Source organism: Phacochoerus africanus, chromosome 3, assembly GCF_016906955.1.
Source record: "Phacochoerus africanus isolate WHEZ1 chromosome 3, ROS_Pafr_v1, whole genome shotgun sequence".
NCBI lineage: Eukaryota > Metazoa > Chordata > Mammalia > Artiodactyla > Suidae > Phacochoerus > Phacochoerus africanus.
The window spans coordinates 95,767,199-95,793,815 of NC_062546.1; the positions used below are offsets into that span (position 1 = coordinate 95,767,199).

Genomic DNA, 26,617 nt, shown 5'->3' on the forward strand with positions numbered 1-26,617 from the left:
GCTTCCAGATGAAAAATTTATATGAGAAATTCAAATTTTTTTAAACTTCTAATATATTATCATTTAAAGTCTGTCACTAGTGATTTAAAAAGGCAGCAGCGCTCATTGCCATCTATTAGAGTTACCCTTAGAAGTGTAAACGAAGCCCTAAATCAAGGAACATGCCAACCATAACATTTATCTGCTTTTATCTATACGACTGTATCTTTTAAATCTATGGTTGTTATATTCTGTCCATATAGTTAGGATAGGTTTTCTTTTTGATTCAGGTGAAAAACTATTGCCAAAACAGTTTAATTATGTAGACCCCCACATTTTACTTTTTCACATTGCAACTTACCATGATGTCATACAGCAGCTTAAATTACATTTAGCTGTTGGTAGAGAATGGAATGTTCAAATAAGACTATATATAGTTATTTACTAGCATATACTGTCTTGACTGTGAAATCCAGAAATAGATATGAGAATTTTTTTGGACATAAAGGTTATACTTTTATCTTGAAGAAATAAAAAGGTAAAATATTTTAATACAAATAATTTATTTGGCATCTTGGCTGTTAATATTTAGGAATTAACTTCCTAACATTTTACTATTATGAATTTTGACTATCTGGAATAACATCATTTAAATTATACTGAAAATTATTAAATGTACATTTTCCCCCATACTAACTGACATTCCAAAATATCTACCTTCAACTCTAAATTTTATCAAGACTATACAGAAATATTCAGAAATCACTAGTAAATGAATCTATTTTAACCATAATCTATATAAAATAATTGTAATATATAACATTTCAGTAGCTGAGAAAATTTCCACTTATATTAAAACTGGACAATTTTAAAGTTCTAACTCTCTGTAGACTTAAAAACAAAACAAAACAAAAACCCTGAAGAAGAAAATATACACATCCTTAAAGGAAATCAGATCCTCCATCAGGCTGGACAATCAAAATGCTCCCTATAACATGCATATAACTTAATACGTATATATAAACTAGAGTAATTTAATTGTACACAAAAATGACAAGAAAGCCCTCATTTCAGTTACTGAGAAATTACATTTAGAAATAATTCTGTAACATTTCATTCCTCATTTGTGGTATCCCAACCAACAGACCAGTGTGAACAAAGCTTGATATGAACTGCAATGAATGCTGAAGAGCAATATTTAGTGACAGAAGTCAGTCACACAATCAACTGCTCTAAGTTTACCTTAGAGTATCAATATGTTTAACTTTAATGTGTATATCAGATGCCAGTTCTAAAGTTAGGGATAAAATAAATATGAAATTTGAAGAATAAAGCATCTTTTAACTTCGGCTGCTAAACTGTAACCCTTGTCCCGCAGGAAAGGAATGTGCAGATTTCAAATAATCCCATAGCAGCAGAGCGCTCACTCAGAGTAACACAAATTGTCTTCGCTTCTTGTGGCAAAATACAGGAATTGAGTAAGAAATAGGATTTCATTACCCTTCTTTGACTGCATAACTCTTGATACAAGAAGCTATTTTAAAAAATGTGAACTGATCCAAAATGCATAAAACTGTAAATGTACAATATACATACATACCTCCTAATGGGGTCAAATGAGTGCCTTTTCTTTAGACATACAAAGACGTCTCAAGGCACTTAAGGGGTTAAGACACAATGCATGCATTCCTTTACATCAAGTATGTGAAATCACATGATTTGGAATAAGCCAAACTTATGATAAATATAAGTTACAATATTAAATTCAAGAAAACTTGTAGATTCATATTTATACTTTCTATAAGATGCTGGTAAATGGACATGTGCAGCATTTCCTGGGAAAAGCAAATTCCACCTTTCTTCTTATGAACAGCAGGTCTCTATGGGGGGCGGGGGGAGTATAGGAAAGATGTGCTGCATCCATAGGCAGTGTATTGGCTAATATTGAGAATGATATTGCTAACGTTTAAAAAATAAAATCTGGTAATCAGTATAGTAAGAACATGAATCACGGGAAACACCAGAGCTGACTCCTGATGTTTACTCCTTTCTGCTTTCAAGATACAAGCGTACAACAGAGATGACGAGAACTCTGAGCCTCGCTGGCGGCAATTCTACCAGAAGGGGACTGCACGGCACCACCACAAAATTTCATAAATTACCCTGAACATACTTAGTTATTCACTATTTGTTCGGAGCAAAGCATGAAATAGTCTTCAAACACATGAATTACAGATTTTGAGAGAATGACTTCTTTTTTTTTTTTTAAACATAAAGTGCAACAGTGCTGAAGTTTTCAGTTTTTCTCAGTTCTTCATTTTTTTGTTTGTTTAGATGCCATTTCCTGCAACAGTATTATGGCACAGTGAATATAATGGAAAGCAGTTTCCCAACACACATCCTAGACCTTTGCTTATTTATTTGATGATGTCGTTAAAGGTTTAACAAATCCTTCTTCATAAACCTTCAAAATAGCTTCACACACAAATCTGTATTGACTCTGAAAAAAAAATATAAAAAAACAGAGTTGATCAGTAAAACTTGAAGCCAAACAAAAAAAGGACAAACATCTCACTTGGCTTGCCTATACAAGAAGTACAAAGTAAAACTGCACAAAGATACCATTTTTCACCAAGAGACTGGCAAAAAATAAAGTCTGACGACACACTTTGTTGGCAAAACTCACTCAGACATTGCTAGTGGGAATGTAAAATACTACAATCCCTATGGGTGGATATTTGGTAGTATCTAATAAAATTACATTCCTTTACCTACTGACCCAGAAATCCCACTTCTAGGAATTAATCCAAAAGATAAACTAGAAAAAGAAATTGAAAACATTTATTCATATATGAGGCTATTCACTGATGAATTATTTATAATAACAAAAAAGCAGAAACAATTCAAATTGCCATTAATAAGGGACTGGGTGAGTAATCTGGTACACGGTCACGGTGGAATACGGTCTAATGGAGGGAGAAGGAATAAAAGTCTACAGCCTACTGCAGAAAGATTCCAGGATACTTTGTTAAGTAAAAAAAAAAAGCAAGGCAGAGTAAAGTGCTTACCATACATTACCTTTATAAAAGAAAGGGGGGGGGATACAAATACGTATCTATCTCAATATATATGCTAAGAAAAAGGCAAGGGAAGGAACATCATTTAAAAAATGATTTCCTCTATCTACCAGAAGGAGTGAACAGGGTGCAGGAGAGGAGAGAGACTAGACTTCACTGAATATACCTCCTTCTTTGATAGACTTTACTGTGGAACTATGTCAAGATAACTCATCATTAGAACATTAAAAGCCTCTATAAATGGAAAACACAAAAGAAATCAATGTGTGTATCTAGTTGATGGCATAACAGAGGAGCTATTTCAAGACACTCTGAAACAGTAATTTGACTATGTATCTCTTGTAGAATATACATCCCAAAACAGAAAGAACTGTGGAGATAACTGAAAATTCTTTTTGGTAACCATACTGTTGGTAGTAGCAGTGTTAGTTTTGTTAGTGTAAGACTGTTGTTGGGTAATGTGGAATAAAACAAATGAGTACTTGTCATATTCTAAGCCTTTCATTTCTGATATTGTAGAGAACCAAGATTCTTCTTAAAGAAGAAAAGGCACAAAGATGTAAGTAGAAAATAGTAAGTAAAAACACACGGTCTTGGGAGTTCCCATTGTGGCTCAGTGGAAATGAACCTGACTAGTATCCATGAGGATGCGGGTTCCATCCTTGGCCTCATTCAGCAGGTTAAGGATTGGGTGTGGCCGTGAACTGTGGTGTAGGTCGCATATGCAGCTCGGATCTGGCATTGCTTTGGTTGTGGCCCACAGCTGCAGCTTTGAGTCAACCCCTAGCCTGGGAACTTTCATGTGTCTGCATCTGTGGCCCCAGAAATCAAAACCCAAACCAAAACAAAACAACACTGTGGCTGAATCTATATTGGAAGCACCAGTATTTTTTTTTTTTGGTCTTTATTTATTTTTTTGTCTTTTTGCCATTTTTTGGGCTGCTCCTGCGGCATATGGAGATTCCCAGGCTAGGGGTCGAATCGGAGCTATAGCCACCGGCCTACGCCAGAGCCACAGCAACTCGGGATCCGAGCCGCATCTGCAACCTACACCACAGCTCACAGCAACGCCAGATCCCCAACCCACCGAGCAAGGCCAAGGATTGAACCCACAACCTCATGGTTCTTAGATTCGTTAACCACTGAGCCACGACGGGAACTCCTGGTCTTTTTTTTTTTTTTAAGGGTCGTAGCTGCAGCATACGGAGGTTCTCAGGCTAGGAGCTGAATCGGAGCTTTAGCTGCCAGCCTATGCCACAGCCACAGCATCACCAGATTCGAGCTGCATCTGTGACCTACACCACAGCTCACGGCAACACCGGATCCTTAACCCACTGAGTGAGGCCAGGGATTGAACTTGCATCCTTATGGATACTAGTCAGATTTGTTTCCGCTGGGCCACAATGGGAACTCCAGGAAGCACCAGTATGAACTAATGCTAGGTTTGTTTTCATATCTCTGGCAATTTCCAGAGACAGATATTAACACTTACCCAAGAGCAAAAAAACCCCCAGTGCTTAGAAGGTGGTCCCTGAAATAAAATCCCAATAAAAAGGACCAGGACTTTTGGGAGAAATTATTGATGCTAAGTCTGGGGTAGGAAATGTACAAGTGAAGCACGTACATCTTTACTGATGTCAAGGAATCTATCAAAGTTACTAGAGTCTTGACATAAAGGCTCAGGAGTCAAGCTGAATAGATTCCTAGGGACCAAAAATGGGACAATTTGGACATAATTAAGGAAAACAGGTGTTCCTATTGTGGCTCAGTGGAAACGAATCTGACTAGTAATCATGAGGATGCAGGTTAGATCCCTGCACTCTCTCAGTGGATTAAGGATACGCTGTTGCTGTGAGCTGTGGTGTAGGTCATAGACATGGCTCAGATCTGGGGTTGTTGTGGCTGTGGCATAGACCAGCAGCTATAGCTCTGATTCCATTCCTAGCCTGGGAACCTCCATATGCCATGGGTGCGACCCTCCTAAAAAAAAAAAAAAAAAAAAAAAAAGAATTACAATGGGTTGAAACATAAACATATGTTTAAATCCACAATTTCAAAATAATAACAAAACAAACAAAAGTTTAAGTGGTTGCCATTGGGAGAGGCCAATGAACCAATTCATTGTATTGAAAACTTATAAATGAAGGGAAAGGCAGCATCAGGTGTTCACCTTGTCTGTCCTGTATAGACTGTATCACCGGCTAACCAAACAGCAGATGAAAAGTTTCTATTAAAGAAGTATTACAACCAATAAATAAAAAAGGAATGATAGAATATCATCATTTTACAAGCCCAATGAATTTATGATACAGCTACTGATCATGCAAGGCTGCTAACATCACAAAAAGGAAGGTACAGATATCATGTCTCTTGAAGGAAGAACATAATACCACTGAAGTTGCTACAGGCTACGATCCATTTACCACTTCTGGAAAATATAGAGAACACTGCCTTGGGAATGCAACCAACAAAATCCAGACTGTGGGAAAAGAGGTAGTACAAACAACCTGGTCTATTCATTGAATAAAATGCAAGAAAAAAGAGAGACATAAGAGGAAGATACAGATTATATACATATCTCCAAAATGACTGAAAGCAGTGTCTAAAAGAGTTGTTACACATCCATGTCCACAACAGCATTATTCAACAATAACCTAAAGGTGGAAATTAACCAAATATCCATCAACAGATGAAAGAATAAGCAAAATGTGGAAGATATACACAATGAGCTTTGAGGGTATTATACTAAGTAAAATAAGCCAGTCACAAAAAACAAAAACTGTATGATTCCACTTATATGATGTATCTAGAGTAGTCAAATTTATAGAAACAGATGGTGGTCAAATGGTGGTTGCCAGGGGGCTGGGGGGAAGGAAAATGGAGAGCTGTTAAAAAAATCTATTATGTGTGGGAATTCCCATTGTGGCCAGTGGGTTAAGAACCTGACTAGTATCCATGAGGATGTGGGTTCGATCCCTAGCCTCTCCCAGTGGGTTAAGGATCTAGCATTGCTGCAAGCTGCAATGCAGCTTGCAGATGTGGCTCAGATCTGGTGTTGTGGCTGTGGTGCAGGCCAGCTGCTGCAGCTCTGATTCAACGCCTAGCCTGAGAACTTCCAGATACTGCAAATGTAGCTTAAAAAAAAAAAAATCTATTATGTGTGGATACAGATATAAAGACCTCAAGAAAATAATAGCACATCAAGTGAAGCAACACATAAAAAGAATTATACACCATGTCCAAGTAAGACTTATCTCAGGAATGCAAGGTTAGTTTAACAGCCAAAAAATCAATCAGTCTAATACACTACATTAATAGAATAAAAGACACAAATCACATGATCATCTCAATAGACACAGAACAAGTATTTGTTAAAACTGAATACCCTTTCCTTATGAAAACACAAACTAGTAAGACAGGGAACTTTCTCAACTTGATAAAGGGCAATAATGAAAAAAAATCCATGGCTAACATGATACTTAGTGGTGAAAAACAGAAAACTGCCCCCCTAAGATCAGGAATAAGACAAGGATGGCTGGTATCACCACTTCTATTTCACACTATACTGAAGGTTCTTGTCAGGACACTTGCACAAGATGAAGAAAAGAGATGAGACAAGATGAAATGAGGTGAAAAGAAAAAAGAAAACCAAGGTATCTATACTGCAAAGGAAATAATAAACTATATTTACAAATGATATGATCTTGTATATAAAGAATCCTAAGGAATCTACTTTCACATATGCAAAAAATTATTAGACTTAATAAATAATTTCAGCAAGGTTGCAGTATACATGATCAATATGCAAAATTAGTTTTATTTCTATACCCAAGCAATGAGTACTCCTAAAATGAAATTAAGAAAACAAGTCCACTTACAATAGGACCAAAAAAGACTAAAAAACTTAAGAATAAATTTATAGAAACAAGATTAAAGAGGACTTCCCGTCGTGGCGCAATGGTTAACGAATCCAACTAGGAACCATGAGGTTGCGGGTTCGATCCCTGCCCTTGCTCAATGGGTTAATGATCCGGCTGTTGAAAATGTTTTAAAATTAGATAGCAATGATGGTTGCAAAGCTCTGTGATATATTGCCGTGAGCTGTGGTGTAGGTTGCAGACGTGGCTCGGATCCCGAGTTGCTGTGGCTCTGGTGTAGGCTGGTGGCTACAGCTCCGATTCGACCCCTAGCCTGGGAACCTCCATATGCCGCAGGAGCGGCCCAAGAAAAGGCAAAAAAAAAGACAAAAAAAAGATTAAAGAGAGTTATTATAGGACCCAGCAATTCCACTACTGGGTATATACCAAAGAGGAATGAAAACATTTTCACACAAAAACATTACACAATGTTAATGGCACCATTATTCATAATAGTTAGAAACTGGAAATAATCCAAATGTCCATCAATAGATGAATGTATGGTATATCTATTCAATGAAAAAGGAATGAAGTACTGATATATGCTATGGAATATATAAACCTTTTAATAGTATGCTAATTAAAATAAGTCAATTACAAAAGAACAAATTATATGATTCCATTCATATGAAAGGTCTAAAAGAGGCAAACCTACAGAGACAGAAAGTAGATTAACAGTTGTCTAGGCTGGGTTGGGGGAAGGCTGGGGAAGGTATGGGGGAATATGGATACAGAGTGTCTTTTGGGGGCTGTTGAAAATGTTTTAAAATTAGATAGCAATGATGGTTGCAAAGCTCTGTGATATACTATGAAAACCAATGAACTGTACACTTTAAAAGGGTGAATTTTATGGGTATGTGAATTATATTTTAATAAAGCTATTCTAAAATTTTAAAAGAAATTATTTATATGAAACAATTATAAATTGGAATATTGGTTATTGCTAATATTAGGGAATTATTGTTAATTATAATTTGGCATGATAATGGTATTATGGTTTTGTTTAGAAGGAAAAACACTCCTTTTCTTTTGGAGATACACATTAAAATATAGACAAAATGATACGATGTCTAGGATTTGGTTCAAATATGGGGAGAGTTAAGTGGCAGTATAAAGGAAACATTCAATGTAGTGTTCACTATATCTTATTGTCTATTTTTGTGTATGTTTGTATTTTCTATAACTAAAAGCTAAAAATAATGACAGGCACCTATTAGATCACATACGTCAATTCACTTCAGAAACCATAATGCCACCAACAATGCTAATATTTCACATTGGCTTAATATAGAAGATAATCTTGGAGTTCCTAATGTAGTTCGGCCAGTGAAGAACCTGACTGGTATCCAGGAGGATACGGGTTTGATCCCTCGCCTTGTTCAGTGGATTTAAGATCCAGCTTTGCTGTGACCTGTGGTGCAGGTTGCAGACGTTGCTGTGGCTGTGGTGTAGGTCAGCAGCTGCAGCTCTGATTGCACCCCTAGCCCAGGTATTTTCATATGCCATGGGTATGGCCTGAAAAAATTAAAAAAAAAATTTTTTAACATTAACTCTAAATTTCATGATTCCTCTTCCAATTCTTGGGACATATTTCAGAGTCAGTACAGAATATAGTAAGTAGCTTAATTTCTATGATTTTTATTGTTGCAATTTAAGTTCTTATGTAAAATAAAAAAGGCAATTTCACCACAGCTGTTTCACTGAAAGCAGGTCTATCAAGATTCTCCAGTTTAGGGATACCACTGTTCTTAGCATTCCATTTGACTGATAACACAGGGCAAGTTCCTCTGTTGCACCTGTTTAGGCAGTCAAGAATTAACATGCTAGCATGGTGTTGACAAACATTTTCTGTAAAAGACTAGACAGTTAACTACTACCCAGTTATTTACTATAGTTACAGTAATATTTATCTACTATAACTATTTTTTTAGGTTTTGCAAAGCACATAGTGCCTGCTGCAACTTCTCACCTCGGCTGCTGTAATGTGAAAGCAACATAGATATTATGTGAACAAATGACTATAGCTGTTTCCAATAAAACTTTATTTATTAAAAAACAAGTGGTAGGCCAGTTTTGGCTCATGGGCAGTATTTGCTGATCTCTGTGCAAGGGTTATTAGCTTCTGGCAGGGAATTAAAAAGAGAAAAGTATGGTTTGGCGTATACATTGACAACAAAAGTCATGTTGAAAACACATGTGAAATGCATGTGAAATATGTAGTACTTACAGGTGTTTGAATCATCATGGCTCGCTGATCTCTCATTGTTCTTACAATATCTAGTGGATAAACTGGTTGATTGCATTCAATGAGACACATGGCTGTTTCCATAGTAATAAGAACCCCAGTTCTTCCAATACCAGCACTAGAAAAGACAAATATGGGACAAAATCTTACTCATACTGTTCTGTTAAACGTCTTGTGCTTTTTGTGAAGAAAATTAGAGTACCAAATCATATTATGGTAGAAGAATTATTTAATTTTAATATTTTAGAGTAACAAAAGTAGCAAGCCAACTGGAAACTATTTTGAAAACCAAAATAAAATTCACACTTAATACAGATTAAATGGTTTGTATCTACACTCTCTCCCACTCTTGGTTTTAAAACACAATTTTAAAAGAGTTACATTTCAGTTTTTAAAAGGTGAACAAAGTACAGAAGCTTACTGGAGCAATCTCTTTAAAATGCGAAGTAAGAGAATTACGATAATAAATCATTAACAAGCATGCAAAAGATAGCTATTTTACACACTCAAAAAAATCAGTTTTTAAAGCCAAATTTAATTTTGATTTACCACTGAGATAGTTAAGAACAACTCTGTGACTTATTCTCTGTGAAGGTGGATACAGTAGCGATGGGGACTAAGGATATGAAATGGCCAAATGTGTCCACCATTCCTGCATTTTGCCTCTCATATATTTGGTCTACAATCTGCTCTTAAAAAGTGTTCGAAAGTTTAAGAATAAGCAGATACCTTAATACATCCTCTGAATAAAGCACTTAGTAATAAAGGTGATCAGGATGAGGAGAAAGTAATTTCTGGATCTCAATCTCTGGGTCAGTGGCAGTAAGGCTAGAGTCATTGTATTTGGTCCATTGGGGGCAGAAGGAGGCCTGAGTCTGGAAGGAAGGGAGTGGTCTGCTACTGTTCACTGGGAGCTCTTGGAAGTGGCAGACCCTGTGATGGCACTGGGCAGAGCCATTTCAAGACAGGTGAGATGCTCACCAAATGTCCTAAAAGGGGCCAGGAAGGAGTACCTTGCTGGAGGGAGAAATACAAACTTTTGACAGCAACCAAATTCCTACAATTTTGTATTTCATCAAATCTGATATACCATTAATTTTAAGACATAACTCAATTTCAGAGATGTTGAACTATAAAAAAGACAAACTTCTAAGAGTCAGTGTGGTATTATTTTTACTCATGATAAAATTCCTGCCAATCATATGTTAAAACATACCCTTTGCCTCCTACCTTCAGAGCATAACTCTGAGTTCTCTCTAATTATTAGAGTGACAACAACAGCTTAAAGAAAAAATAAAAGAGGTGTTCCTTTTACAAAAAATGATGTATGTAGGAACTCCTGTGTGGCTCAGCAGGTTAAGGATCCGGTGTTGTCACTGCTGTGGTTCAGGTTTGATCCATGGCCCGGGAACTTCTGTATGCTGCAGGGGCAGTCAAAAAGAAAAAAGAGACATATTTTAGTCAGTTAATCATAAAAGACAGAAAATAAAATACCTGCAATGAACAACAATAGGTTCTTCCTTGCCGGCCCTCTTATTTCGTACATGACAAACAAAATCCAGAAAGTCACTTGAATCATCAGGGACCCCATGGTCAGGCCAGGCTATATACTGGATCTGAGTGAGTTGACGACTCTCATTTTTCTAAGTATAAATGAAAAATTATGCACCTGACTTAGAAAAAAATCCTTAAAATATAAACATTCCTGTCATTTTAATTTTAGAAGAAAAGCAAAAGAAACTATCCACATTGCCTCCCCCTAAAAAGTAATGTATAAACTCAATAAAACCCAAAAGTTCAAGTTCAAGGAAAAAAAAAACCATTTTATAGAAACACTTGTATCCATTTAAATATCAGTTACTTGGATTATTATTCTTCTTATAAACCAATTTCTACATTTGTGAAGTAATTTTAGAATGATAATCAAGTAAACAGGAAAAAACAGATTAAGATCCCAGAGATACCTTTAAAGAAAACTAAAGAATTATTAGGTGTGCAAAAATTTTTTAAGGAAAAAATTGGGGGGGGGGGCGGGGGGAGGCCGCACACACCACATATGCAAGGTCCCAGGCTAGGGGTCCAATCAGAGCTGCAGCTGCTGGCCTACACCACAGCCACAGCAATGAGGGATCTGAGCTGCGTCTATGACTTATACCACAGCTCATGGCAACTCCAGTCCAGATCCTTAACCCACTGAGCGAGACCAGGGATTGAACTTGCATCCTCTTGGATATTATTCAGGTTCATTACTGATGAGACAGGATGGGAACTCCAAAAAAATTTTTTTTAATGAACAAAGTTGGGCTAATCCTGATAAACACAAGTGAAATTACAAAAATAGGAAAATAAAATTTCGAAATAAATGTAGATTAAAAACTGGAGATGATAAAGATAAAAATCAAATCAGGACTCTCTTTTTTGGGGAGTCAAGAGTTGATATAAGAGAGAAAGAAAGGTATTGAATTTATATATTTTGGTTCAAATCTCAACTTTACCAGTTAAGACAGTATTTCAAAGCCTTACTTTCTTCAACTGAAAAATGAAATAACATTTACACCTCAAAGGGAGAGTCTTATATTAAAAGGATTCAGTGAGAGGATCCCATAAATCAGCCAATCACAACTGTTTGGAATCATATGTTCAATAATTGATAGATACAGTCATTCAACACTATGAAATCTGGTTATTGTCATTTATATTACATGGAGCTTCTAGATAAGATAAGACCATGAAAGAAAAGGTAATTAAGAGAGAATTCCCAGGAATTCCCTGGTGTTGTAGCAGGTTAAGGATCCAGTGCTGTCACTGCTGTGGCTCAGCTTCGATCCCTGGCCCAGGAACTTCCGCATGCCCCAGGAGCAGCCAAAACAAAAACAAAAACACAACATGCTGATTTTCTTGCCTCTGTTAAAAAAGAGAGAAGAAGTCCCTAAGTGATCTCAGTTTAATTTGGTAACTGATTTTTCAGATGAATTGAAGATTTCTAATTTAGACTATTTTTTACTATGTTAACAAGAATTTAATGGTGCCTTAATCTACAAGAATGGGTAATGTAAAACCATATTTTATTATGTTTTGGGGTAGTATCTATCTGTCCATCCATCCAGCCACCCACGTATGTATGTATTTATGGTAGCAAATTAATTTTCCCAATTATATTTCACTCAAATTTTAGAAACTGATTTGTGTCTTAGCATAATTCTGAGGTACTAAGAGTTGCAAAGAAAAGCCATTATAATATATAAAACTGCCTTGGAATATCTACAGGTGGAGTACAATATAGGAACTATGCTGAAGAAACACACATCATTGTATGTAACCATATTCACAGCTTATCTATTTAGGAAAATGAAGACAGTAGCTTCTTAGCTTGGTTTTTACATATGACCAAGAGTTAAACAGTAAATATCCCCAAATCCAAAATTCATTCTGATAGTATCTCTTGCCCATAACATTTTGAGCTTTCGTTTAATTTTTTATTTCTTGTGACTTTAGCTTGATTCAGTGCCAGATCCCTTTAACAAATTGGCACCATTTCTGACTCCTTCCATTTCTGGTCAGTAAGGCCCCCTGTCTTGCTGGACTCTTTTAATCACACCTGGGGAGGGGTGCAGTGGGGGTGGTATGTGGTTCTCATTTCCATGGATGCCTGTGCTGCCTGCTCTTCTCCAGCATTATTTCTCTCCTCTTCCAGCCTCTTCAGAATCACAGGAGCTAGTACAGGCACTGAAAGTGGGTGCACTGTCTCTGGCAAGCCTCACAAGGCAGGCAGCATGCTTCCCTCCACACACATCTTCCAAGCCATCATTTATTAATCAGTTTTCACTTCTGGCTTTGTATTTGGAAGCCAAGTGGAGTGACCCAGGTAGCAGTAAGAAAAATTAACATGAGAAAGCTATAATCTGGAGTTCCCGCAGTGGCAGTGCCAGGATGCAGGTTCAATCCCTGGCCCTATGCAGTGGATTAAAGGATCCGGTATTGCCACAGCTGTAGTGTTGGTTACAGCTGTGGCTCAGATCTGATCCCTGGCCTGGGAACTCCATATGCTGTGGCATGGCCAAAAAAAAAAGAAGAAAGCTATAATCTGCCTGATGTCAGAGGGTTCTGCCTATGATCTTTTTCTCCTTAATGAGAAAACTATGAAATTGATCTGCTCTACTCTTTAAAAAACTGGAATAATTGATAGTTTTGATTGTGCTTTCCATTTCTACTCCAACACTTTATTGATGTTACTTGGAGAAAGAAACTTTTATAACCAACACCCCTGGTATAATTTTTATGAATAGGAAAGGTATTAAGAGTAGCAAGTATTATTTACTAAATTATTTTTCACTGATCATTCATACTTACCTTCAGAAGCTGGAAATACACTTATAATAGTAGAATACATTTCATAAGATTCTAAAGTATCCCAACGAAGCAAATAGTTCAGCAATTTTTTTTATATTTCCTAGTAACTAGGACTCATCTTTTGAAGTCTTTACCTTGAACACAACAGTTCTAATCAATGGATATCCTGCCTTCCTACCTCCTGGTTAAATAATGTCATCTTCCTGAAGACATAGGCAGTGTTTCCTTCTTCTGAGTGACAGGTGACTTGGTAGCATCCATAGGATGAACTTCCTGTGGGTTCTGGCCAATACTGGTGACATTTAACCTGATATCAACAGATTTTAGAAATATACATAATTTAGGTTCTCTAATTTAAAAACGTTTCAATTTTTAAGAACTTTCAAACGTATAGAAAAGTGACAAGAATAATTTAATGAACCCTCACAAACCCTTCACCTACATCTGCCAACCAGCAACATTTTTTTCTCTTTATAATAACAATCTGTTTGGATATATTTTGAGACTGCAAATATCCTACTTACAAGCCTCCACTGAATGTTTTACCATTCATGACTAATTCTTGCCTGAACTAATTACTACCATGACAGTGGTAAAATGGTACACTAATTTTGATATTTCTTTGATTTAAGTTAACAATGCAAAAGAATCTTCAGAGTTCCTGTCGTGTTGCGGTGGAAATGAATCTGGCTAGCATCCATGAGGACGCAGGTTTGATCTCTGGCTTTCCTCAGTGTGAGCTGTGGTGTGGGTCACAGACATGGCTCGAATCTGGCACTGCCATGGCTGTGGTATGGGCCAGCAGCTACAGCTCCAACTCGACCCCTAGCCTGGGGATCTCCATACGCCGTGAGTGTGGCCCTAAAAAAGACAAAAAAGAAAGAGTGAAGGAAAAAGAATCTTCAACTAAAATGCCAACTGCAGTGTGACTGGATTACCTTGCTGTACAGTAGAAAATTGATAGAATACTGTAAACCAGGTATAATGGAAAAAATAAAAATCATTATAAGATTAAAAAAAAGAAGTTTAACTTATCAAAAATAAATGAAATGCCAAATGCAATCCATTTATTTTCATAATTAGGATTAAAAAAAACCTACTTTACTGACATACAATTCACATACCATTCCATTCAGCCATAAAATACACTATTCAATTTTTCTTTTTGCAGCACCCAAGGCATGTGGAAGTCCCTGGGCACAGAGATCAAACCTGTGCCATAGCAGTAGCCCAAGGCACAGCTGACAATGCTGGATCCCTAACCCAGTGAGCCATAAGAGAATGCCAATTGTATATTCATGGAGCTATGTAACCACTACTACAATCACTTCTAGGACATTTTCATCACTCCCCAGAGAAACCCATACTCGTGGGTAATCAGTGTGCATTTCTCTAATTCATCATCCTTCCTCCACTCCAGACCTAGGCAACCATGGATCTACCTTCTGTTCCCTATGAATTTGCCTTCTTTGGACATTACATATAATGGAATCATAAAATATGCAGACTTTGGTAAATGGCTTTGTTCACTTAGTACATTTTCAAGGTTCATCCATGTAGCACGTATCATTTTTTCCATACCTTTTTATTGCCAAGTAATATTCAATTGTATGAATATACCACATTTTATCTGGTACATCTGGACTGTTTCCACTTTGGGGCTGTTAAAAATAATGCCATCATGAACACCTGCATACAAGTTTTTGTATGGAGATATATATATATATACACACACACACGTATGTATTTTGCTTTTTAGGGCCATGCTTGCGGTACATGGAAGTTTCTGGGCTAGGGGTCAAATTGGAGCTGCAGCTGCCAGCCTATACCATAGCCACAGCAATGCAGGATTGGAGCCACGTCTGTGACCTACATCACAGCTCATGGCAACACTGGATCCTTAATCCACTGAGTGAGGCCAGGGATCAAACCTGGATCCTCATGGATACTAGTTGGGCTTGTTACCACTGAGCCGTAACAAGAACTCCTGGATATATGTTTATAATTCTCTGGGTACACCTAGGAGTGAAATTGCTGAGTTACAATAACTCTATGTTTAGCCTTTTGAAGAACTGACGGATGGTCTTTCAAGGGGGCTGCACTATTTTACAAATACCATTTTCTTCACACCATCATCAACACTTGTTATTATCTGTCATCTTTATTTTAGCCATTCTAATAGATATGAAGTAGTATCACACCATGGCTTTGCTTTGCACTTCCCTGATGGCTAATGATGCCAAGCATTTTTTCATGACCTTATTGTCATATAAATATCTTCATGGGAGAATCATCTATTCAGATTCTTTGGCCATTTTAAAATGTGGTATTTGTTACTTTATTGTTAAATTGTATGAATTCTTTATAAATCCCTCATCAAGTATATATTAATCCATTTAAATAATAAGCTAATACCTATATCACATATATTATAACACATTTATTATGTGTTGGTCACAGTTTTAAGCACTTAATCAAAATGATTCCTATGATACCATAAGAAAGGAAGTTTAAAGCTTACAAAAGCAACTAAATCAACATGAATACTGACAGTATTAATAAGCAATGTAATTTGAAAAAAGTCAAGCAAGGTGTAAGATTCAAGTATGACTTACTCTGCCCCGTTCAATTTGTGTGGTCAACATGACAACCATGGAGGACCCTTGTTCCCAAGTCATCTGCCAAAAATCAGTACAAGTGTGTGGTAATGGCCCTTGACAAGCAATGTACTGATTTATAATTCTAGAAGAAGGAATTTCCATCTAAAAAGAAAAAAACCACAAAAACAAAATCATTTGCATTATTACTTTTTATTATGATCAAACATATAAAAATCATCTACTAAATAACTGAATACAACTAACCTCAATAAAATGCAAAGTTAGTAAAACAAATCTTTATCAACAATTTTTTTTGTTTGTAGAAGAAATTTCTTGGCAATGTCCAATAGTTATACATATTTATCTTTTTATTAGTGGAAAAAGGAATTTAAATATTTTCCAAAGTACTCTTTTGGTTTTAAAAGTAGTTTTTCAGGGAATTGTGTTCCAGAGGCAGAGACTTGGTATAGAAATAAGAAATATTTGTCTCTACATAGAAAAAAAGCTTACAGTTTCCAAAGGGGAAGAGAGGGAGGGATAAATTAAGAGTTTGGGATTAGCAGATACAAACTACTAAGTATTAAATGAACAACAAGGTCCTACTGTAGAGCACAGTGAACTATATTCAATACCCTGTAATTACCTAATAGAAAAGAAAAAATAATATTTTGTTTCTAAAAACTTATTAAAAAATTTGTGAAGGGCAAAAATTCTGCTTAGTTTAGACTTTTTGTATCTATGATATAATGTATAAATTATGTAATATGTACATCATTATATATATTATATATATATAATGATATATATATAATATATATGATATTATATATATATTATATATATAATGATATATATATATAATATATATGATATTAAAAAATTTTTTTTTTCTTTTGAGGGCTGTACATGGCATATGGAAGTTTCTGGCTAAGGATCAAATTGGAGCTGCAGCTGTTGGCCTATATCGCAGCCACACCAATGCCAGATGTGAACCACATCTGTGATCTACACTGTAGCTCATGACAACGTCAGATCCTTAACCCAGGATGAGGTTAAGTTTCCCTGAATGAGGCCAGGGGAAAAAACCTGCATCCTCATGGATACTAGTTGGGTTCTTAATCTGCTGGGACACAATAGCAACTCCATGGAACAATATTTTAAATTCATTACTTTCAGAAAGTAAGACTGAGGAAGATAAGTCATCATCCTATTACATTTTTACGACTGAATTAAAAAAAAAGAGAAGGTGACATATGCACATGGCAAGTAGAAGGACACCAGCGGGTGAGAAGAGAAAGAAGTCTCTTTCCCAGCCCAGCCTCCAGTTCCCACCCAGGGGGCAATCCTTTCTTCCAGTTCCTAATATATCCTTTCAGAGATGTTCTATGCACAACACACAAATATACATGCAAAACTGTCTTCCTCTTTTTTCTATAAAATATAAATGTATGAGAAAACTCCGTAATAATCCATGATCCCTTATCCACATTCTCAAATTCCCAAAGCTCTGAACGGTAAGTTTGTTGTTGTTTTCTGGCACACCTAACCTAACCTGGACTCATCTGACAGCAATATCTGACCTGAACTGACCTAAGACTGTTTATAATCAATCAGTCCCACTTAGTGGGACAAGCCATAGTTTGTGCTGGGGCAATGCCCCATAGTGTGCTGGGGACCTTACTTATTACAGTATATGGTATAGGCACTGAATAACCTTTCAGAAATCCCAAACATTCTGAATCCCAAAGCATATTTGATCCCAAGGTTTCAGATAAGGGATGTAGACTTGTACATGGTATTATCAAATTCTTTAATATTTTAATCTATTAGGTGAAAAATGGTAATTCCTTACAGTATTGATTGGTATTTTGGTATTTTCTTTTTTTTTTTTTTGTCTTTTTGACTTTTCTAGGGCTGCTCCCATGGCATATAGAAGTTCCCAGGCTAGGGGTCTAATGGGAGCTGTAGCCGCCAGCCTATGCCAGATCCACAGCAACGCGGGATCTGAGCCACGTCTGTGACCTGCACCACAGCTCATGGCAATGCCGGGTCCTTAACCCACTGAGCGAGTCCAGGGACCTAACGCGCAAATTCACGGTTCTTAGTCGGATTCATTAACCACTGAGCCATGATGGGAACTCCTGGTACTTTTGTTTATGTGACTTAAGTTGAGCGTATTGTTCATTTTAAGTGTATGCTGTTATTTTTCTAATTGTTGTAACAGTATTGCCATTTTTCTGAAAAAAAAAAAAAAAAAAAAAAAAAAAAGCCTTAGCAGAGAACAGCTGAATCTCATTATTCAGATTCTGTATTTGCAAATTTGCCTACTTGCTAACATTTACTTGTAACCCCCAAAGACTTGCAGGGTGTCTGTAGTCATCTGCAGACATAGCCAAAGAGGTGATAATTCTGAGTCACCTCAAAGTCAATATTAGCTAGAAATGTGCACAAGATATCATCTTGCTTTCCTGTTTCTGCTCTAATGTTATAAACAAGTGTCCTTTTGGGGTCTATAAAGGGCCATGTTAAAAAAAATTTTGTGCTTTTTGGTGATTTCACTGTTTAAAATGGCCCTATATATCCCCTTGGAGCAATGATTCAGTATTTGCTTATTCTGTGTTCATGAAGACTTCATAGACTTTCTATCGCCCAAAATAAGAATGACTGTAAGTGATATATTTAAGCTTAAAAAAAAATCATCTGTGGTTAGTGTCTGGATGACACGAGTCTGGCATCTGTTGGCAGCTCTTTGAGCTGCACAACAGTGTACCAGGGAGGACCCTCATACTACCCTCTCCACTTTTGTATGGATTTGAAAATAGTCATAAGCTTTAAAAAAAGTTTTTCAACAACTGTCTTTGTATATCTTTTATTATTTTCATTGTACTGTTTTTATTTTTCTTATTCATTTATAGTGCTCTTTGTATATTGAAGAAAGGAGCTTTTTGTAGTATTTTAAATTTAGTTTCTAAAATTCAGCATTTAAAAATTCAGTTTGTCGGGAGTTCCCGTCATGGAGCAGTGGTTAACGAATCTGACTAGGAGCCATGAAGTTGCGGGTTCGATCCCTGCCCTCGCTCAGTGGGTTAATGATCCGGCGTTGCCGTGAGCTATGGTGTAGGTTGCAGACATGGCTCGGATCCCGAGTTGCTGTGGCTCTGGTGTAGGCTGGCAGCTACAGCTCCGATTAGACCCCTAGCCTGGGAACCTCCCATATGCCGCGGGAGCAGCCCAAGAAACGGCAAAAAAAAAAAAAAAAAAATTCAGTTTGTCGTCTGATTTTAGCACTTTGTAAACATCTCCAAAATTAAAACTTTCACAATGCCAAATTCATCAATTTTTTTTTATAGTTTAGATATGTCTAAACTTAGGGAAGGATTCTCCTTTCTGAGATTTTAAATCATTCTCATATATTTTCTCCAAGTACTTCCATGACTCCATCTTCATTCGTATTTTGATATATCTAGAATATATGCTGACACTGAGTAAGTGAAGTATTTATAGGTAATGATACGATGTATGGATCTGTTTAAAACAGTCTGGATGAGGGGGGAAGGGATACGGATAGGTGGGGGGTACAAGTGCAACAAAGCTGGCCATGAACCCACAACTGAGTTATGAGTGTAAGAACATTAGTTTTACTTTTTCCTCTACTTTTCTATGTTTGAAATTTTCTGGATTATGAAATTAAGGAAAAAGGCAAGTAATGATCCTTCTTCTCCTCTCCAAGGGGGGAAATGCCTCTTTACAAATGATATATTCTAGACAGCTGACCCAATCTATTCACCAGATAATCTGTCTTATCTTCAATGACTTTTAAAGGCTACCTCTACCATAAATAAAGTTCTAGTATTTATTTCTATTTCTGCACTATTCTTTTCCACTGTCCTGTGTATATTTAATATACCAGTACCAAATTATTTCTTTACATATTAATCTTATAAAAATTTTCATTATCTGAATGTTTTAATATTCTCTCAAGGTTAGGCTTTTAACAAAAAGGAATAAATCTCAAATTTACAGTGGCCCCTCTCATTCCAAATGACAAAGGTATAATTAAAAACTTACATTTATATAATTTGCATTAATATAGTCTTCATTGCCCTTTAAAATGACCCGTGTAGCATCATCTGAAAAAATTTAAAAGGAAGAATGTTTTAATAAAGTTATGTTTAAAAGATGAGGCTTAACATACAGAGAGGGTAGATACTTACAAGGTGAAATATCTCTATATCTATTTTTGGAAATGTTCTGAGGTAATTTGGCACAAGACATTGTCATTCCAGGTTTTTTCCGATATAGTTGCTTAAAAAAAAAAGTACAAGGTGAGTCCAGAAAGGCATCAAAAGTTTTTTTGTTTTTCAAACTTGTTTCTATGCTATCAAGAAATATGTTTTTTCCTTAGAATACCTCATCAATACAATTATGTACCTTAGGGTATTGAACCAGATTTGCAAAGTTCAATTCTGCACAACTTCTGAAATTAATTATATACTTTTTGAAAAATAGTAAAACAAGTAAAAACAATTTTGCTTACAGCAAAAGTACCTGAAGGTTTGAAGAACAAATATGCAAAAAGCATTTAGCTTTCATTTAATTTAGATATATTTACAAGAATAATTGATGTGTCCTAAATATTTTATAATCACAAATGTTTTATTGCCACTTATCTATAACATACTTCAGAGCAACAAATATTAATGATGGCTAACTACACTGACAGAACCTAGAGAAGGATTATATATGACAAGGTACAAAAATGATTTTCCTTTAACTCAGCAATTTTAAATCTATAATAGTCTTATCTCCATCGGCAACCTTTCATAAAAAGTTAATTTAATTATAGAAAAAGTGTAGTTTGATGACATACCTATAAGATCTCCTTATCTGTCTCTTTCATTTATTTAATTAATTTATTTATTCATTTGTCTTTTTAGGCTTGCACCCGTGGCATACGTAGGTTCCCAGACTAGGGATCGAAATGGAGCTGTAGCTGCCGGTCTCCACCGCAGCCATAGCAATGTGGGATCCAAGCTGCATCTGCGACCTACACCACAGCTCACGGCAGCACTGGATCCTTAACCCACTAAGCAAGGCCAGGGATCGAACCTGCATCCTCATGGATACTAGTCAGATTCGTTTCCCCTGCGCCACAACGGAAACTCCCTTATACCTCTCTTTTAAACAGACATCTATCGATGAAACCATAGCTAGTGTTTTGGGGAGCAATTTTTGAAATTTTGCATTTGGGAACTCTTTATGTCAAATATTTCTCAGAATAATACTTTATCTTATAAAGTATAACTGACAGTAGATGAGGGAGTCAAGAAGCCACGACATTAATTAGAAAATATGGGCAAACGCCTTTTCCCTCCAATATTACTTACATCGAACTGAGTTAGTACTGTTCCAGTGATGAGCCCCTCGGCTAGCTGGATCATGGACTCGCGCAGGGAATGATCATCCTGATGGCCGCTATCTAGTGGGGCTTTCTCAGGAATGTACTGGAAGTCTGGCTCATTTTCCAGCTTTTCTTCCACTACATCATATACAGCTACAAAAACAAAATCAAAAAGACTCGTGAAAAACTTAATGAACTGCCCAAAGAAATTTACTGGGTATTATTGAATTTTGTGTCAGGAAAAATATTCATTTATTCATAACTCATCAGATCTGAGTCTGAAGCCACTATGTATGGGCCAAGAGTGGCCTTGGAATTGAAGTACCCTTGAGGAAAAGAAGGTTCTTGGCCATATTGCTGACAATGTCTGTAACTTGAAGAGACATTAAGAAAAAAAGGAACTGCCGAGAAGCCGCTCAGAACAGATCTGCCCTTAATTTATGGGACCCAGGGCAAGAGGACAAATAAAGGCCTATATTCTGTATGTCTAGACACAGAAAGTTACATATAAACTGAACATAATGCTAAACAAAGTATGTTCTATTCTCACTCCTTGGCATACCTACAAATCAACTTGGGAGGCCAGATTTCAAATGAGAATTCTAGGCCAGAATTCATGGTCATGGCACTGTGAGAGCCAGATGCTAGACTGTAGCCCGTGGCCCACCCTCCTTCTTTCCCAGCCTCAGCTCTACTCTTTAACATGGGGGTCTGTAAACATATCCATGAACTTCCCAGCTCTCACTGAAGCCTATTCTACACCCTGACGGAAATTACTTCCTCTATGCTATCCTGTTGTCTATATCCTGTGATCAACCCTTGGGATAATAAGACCTGGGAAGAAGTGGTCCTTCAGACCCAGGAAGTGAAGTGGGCTCAGAGTTCTTTGGCCAGAGTGTTGAGGGTTGAAAGAAATAGTCCAGAAAGGAAGGGAAAGTCTCAGGTGATGCCCTGGCTGCCCCATTGGTCCTGCAAAATCTTGACCCCCATGGGGAGGGGCAAAACTGAAGCAGAGTGGAGCCCTTTGAAGGATGCAGTCAAGCTTTTGCCCTTGTATAAGAGGTTTCATTCCTGCTCAAACATGTACGTAGTTTTGAGAAGAATAGATTTCTGAAATGAAGAATGAAAAAAGACAGAATATGTAAATGCATTTTGTCTGAGAAGAAATAAGATTTAAAGGGGAAAAGACTGGGAAAAACAAGCTCTTTTTTTTCTGACTTTTTGGCAAACATTTTAAATTTTGATTACACATTATTCTTTAAAAAATGGACATGACAGGATATCTCTGGTGGCTCCGTGGGTTAAGGATCCTGTGTTGTCACTGCCACTGCTATGGTGTGGGTTCTATCCCTGGTCTGGGAACTTCAGCATGTCAAGGGTGTGACCAAAAAAAAAAAAAAAAAAAACCACACCAAAAAACCATGACAGACCCACATTGAGAGTGAATAAGTGAATATAGGTCCTACAGGTCCTAGTCTGGATTTTGATGGTAAAATAATATTTGAAAGATCTTTTGCCAAAAAAGTAGGCCCTAAGTGGGTTCCCCTTAAAGTATAAATGGGGTGATTTGGAACTGTGAAAAGGCCACGACTTTTCTATTATATAGACTTTTGTTCATATTCTGCCTCTATACTAGTCATGAGTTTGTGAGCACATAACTCAATGTCTCAATGCCTACATGCCTTCAAATACAAAATTAGGATAATTTATTTACCTCACTGGGAGGTCAAATGAGAATATGTAAGAGCCCAGGTGTATGGAAAGCATTTAATTACTATTAGCTAATATTATTAAGTTCTTTAGAACCTGATATCAAGAGAAAAGAGAAAAAAAACAGGAGTTTCCGTCGTGGCGCAGTGGTTAACGAATCCGACTAGGAACCATGAGGTTGTGGGTTCGATCCCTGCGCTTGCTCAGTGGGTTAACGATCCGGCATTGCCGTGAGCTGTGGTATAGGTTGCAGAGGCGGCTCGGATCCTGCGTTGCTGTGGCTCTGGCGCAGGCCAGTGGCCACAGCTCCGATTGGACCCCTAGCCTGGGAACCTCCATATGCCGCGGGAGCGGCCCAAGAAATAGCAAAAAGACAAAAAAAAAAATTGAGAGATAATTCTTAGTATAAATTTAAGTTGCTTTATGTGACATAAAATGCCTTGTTTTTAGGCATTTTTAATCACCTAAATATCAGATTTAAAAGAATGAGTTCCTAAAAAGTTAAAATACAATGTTCTGTTTAAGTCCTTTGAATTTTCCTAGAAAGTCAATTCTAGACCATGAATGCAGAAAAATACGAAGTATAGGCATATCTCACTTTATTGTGCTTCTCCGATAACTGTTTTTTACACATTGAAAGTTTATGGTAACCTTGTGTTAAGCAAATCTCTTGATGCCATTTTTCTGACAGCATTTGTTTACTTTGTATCTCTGTGTTACAGTTTGGTAATTCCTGCTATATTTCAAACTTCTTATTACTATATTTGTTATCGTGATCTATGATCAATGATCTGTGATGTTACTATTGCAAAAAGACAACTTGCTAAAGGCTCAGATGATGGTTAGCATTTTTAGCAATAAATCATTTTTAAATTAAGGTATGATTTTTTTTTTTAGACATGATGCTTTTGCACATTTAATAGACTACAGCATAGTGCAAACAGAACTTTTTTATTTTTTTAATGGCTGCACCCTCAGCATATGGAAATTCGTGGGCCAGGGATTGAATCCCAGCCTCAGCTGCAACCTATGCTGCAGCTGCAGCAACTCCATATCCTTTAACACACTGTGCTGGGCCAGGGATAGAACCCTTGCCTCTGCAGCGACCCGAGTTACTACAGTCAGATTTTTAACCTACTGCACGACTAGTGGGAACTCCAAACATAACTTTTATATGAACTGGGAAACCAAAAAATTCATGTGACTTGCTTATTGTGGTATTTTCTTATTGTGATGGTCTGGAACCAAACCCACAGTATCTCCAAGGTTTTCTTGTAGAGCAGATGAAATGAAAATGTCTGTTGGTACCCAAAAAGCAAAATGGGTGGTATGTGGGGGGAATAGGCAGAGTTCTAATTATATTGTACTTCCCTGCGGTACATAGCCAGCAAGTGGGCATGTGGCATTAATCAATAATTATTCTTGTGGTTAAAAGCTACGATTAATATAAAACTATTCAGAACAAAACTAGAAGAACTGTCTAATGCTAGGAGGGATGGGCTTCAAGAATCTTTCTCTTAGAGGAGACTGATGAGTGTTGAGGAAACTTGGAACAATGCCATTGTGGATTCTGGCTCAAGGATTGGGATTGTTGACTGGAGAAAAAGGATAGCTTTTGGTAAAACCCTTCTGAAAAAACTGCTGAGAGACTGAACTTATTCTGTATTAAATTTACTCATAGCCAAAGCGGTAGAATTAGGAACAATGGGAGTGAAGGAAGATGGACTTTTAGATCAGTTACTAGTTCACACTGTCCAAAACGGGAATGAACTGCTTCAGGAGCCACTGGTGTTCCACGTGGCAGGATACCCTTGAGGTTGTTGTGGAAACTGAACTATAGCTTGTTATAGTTTTCTAAACATGTAACAGAGGTCTAAATTTACTCTTTCATTCAGCAAGTGTATCTGAGCACCTGGAGGAGAGGGGGTCTATGGCAACTATGGTGGTCAGAGAGAACTCTGTGAGGATGACATCTGAGCTTTAGAAACCTGGATGAAATGAGGGTATAAGTCATACAAAAATCAAGAAGCATATTTTAGGCAGAAGGACCATCCAGGAGGCCGGCACAAAGGACAGGAGAGTGAGGAAGGCTCAGTGGCAGGCAAGGTAGCTGATAATTTGGATTTTACTCTATGTGCAAAGGAAGCTGCTGTGCTGTGAGCAAGAGACTGACATGACATGACCTATGTTCTAAGAAGCCCACTCTGGCAGCTGTGTCAAGTAATAAAAATTAATGAATTATAAAAATACCCAGTGCTCACTGAGTACTCACCGTTAGGTCGAACTAGCAGGACGAGCTCCCCAGAATGTTTCTCACAGCTAGCTTTAATAAACAGGACCACCTGATCATGGGTATGTTCCGCAATGTCCCGACCATTGATCAGTACAACTTGGTCCCCTTCGTTCAATCGAGGGACACACAAGTCAGCCTGTAATGGGATTCAAGTAAGGTTTCAGATTTGCACACAGCTTTCTGGAAGTAAGTCATGGGAATTTACTTATATTTATTTATTTACTTACTTTTTTTTGGTTTAACTTTTATGTATTATTTTATTTTATTTTCCCACTGTACAGCAAGGGGATCAAGTTATCCTTACATGTATACATTACATTTACATTTTTTCCCCCACCCTTTGTTCTGTTGCAACATGAGTATCTAGACATGGTTCTCAATGCTACTCAGCAGGATCTCCTTGTAAATCTATTCTAGGTTGTGTCTGATAAGCCCAAGCTCCGGATCCCTCCCACTCCCTCCCTCTCCCATCAGGCAGCCACAAGTCTCTTCTCCAAGTCCATGATTTTCTTTTCTGTGGAGATGTTCATTTGTGCTGGATATTAGATTTCAGTTATGAGTGATATCATATGGTATTTGTCTTTGTCTTTCTGGCTTATTTCACTCAGTATGCGATTCTCTAGTTCCATCCATGTTGCTGCAAATGGCATTATGTCATTCTTTTTTATGGCTGAGTAGTATTCCATTGTGTACATATACCACATCTTCCTAATCCAATCATCTGTTGATGGACATTTGGGTTGTTTCCATGTCCTGGCTATTGTGAATAGTGCTGCAACGAACATGTGGGTGCGTGTGTCTCTTTTAAGTAGAGTTTTGTCTGGATATATGCCCAAGAGTGGGATTTTGGGGTCATATGGAAGTTCTATGTATAGATTTCTAAGGTATCTCCAGACTGTTCTCCATAGTGGCTATACCAGTTTACATTCCCACCAACAGTGCAGGAAGGTTCCCTTTTCTCCACAATCCCTCCAACATTTGTTATTTTTAACTTTTATTTTCATACTTTTGTTTATTTATTTTTGGCCACTTCTGCAGCACACAG

General features: G+C 37.1%; 1 protein-coding gene across 1 annotated transcript in view; it reads right to left on the reverse strand.

The window, feature by feature from the left end:
* Nucleotides 1–1,212: 1,212 nt before the first annotated feature.
* The window catches only part of PTPN4 (protein tyrosine phosphatase non-receptor type 4), a 223,898-nt gene continuing 198,493 nt past the window's right edge, over nt 1,213–26,617 (reverse strand). Inside the window, exons 19-27 of the mRNA XM_047772185.1 lie at nt 25,552–25,708; nt 21,556–21,722; nt 20,383–20,473; nt 20,237–20,298; nt 16,184–16,330; nt 13,747–13,875; nt 10,713–10,861; nt 9,201–9,336; nt 1,213–2,479 (exon numbers count right to left, since the gene is read on the reverse strand). Coding sequence (XP_047628141.1) covers nt 2,393–2,479; nt 9,201–9,336; nt 10,713–10,861; nt 13,747–13,875; nt 16,184–16,330; nt 20,237–20,298; nt 20,383–20,473; nt 21,556–21,722; nt 25,552–25,708 — 1,125 coding nt within the window. The 3' untranslated portion in view covers nt 1,213–2,392. The remainder of the gene's footprint in view (nt 2,480–9,200; nt 9,337–10,712; nt 10,862–13,746; nt 13,876–16,183; nt 16,331–20,236; nt 20,299–20,382; nt 20,474–21,555; nt 21,723–25,551; nt 25,709–26,617) is intronic.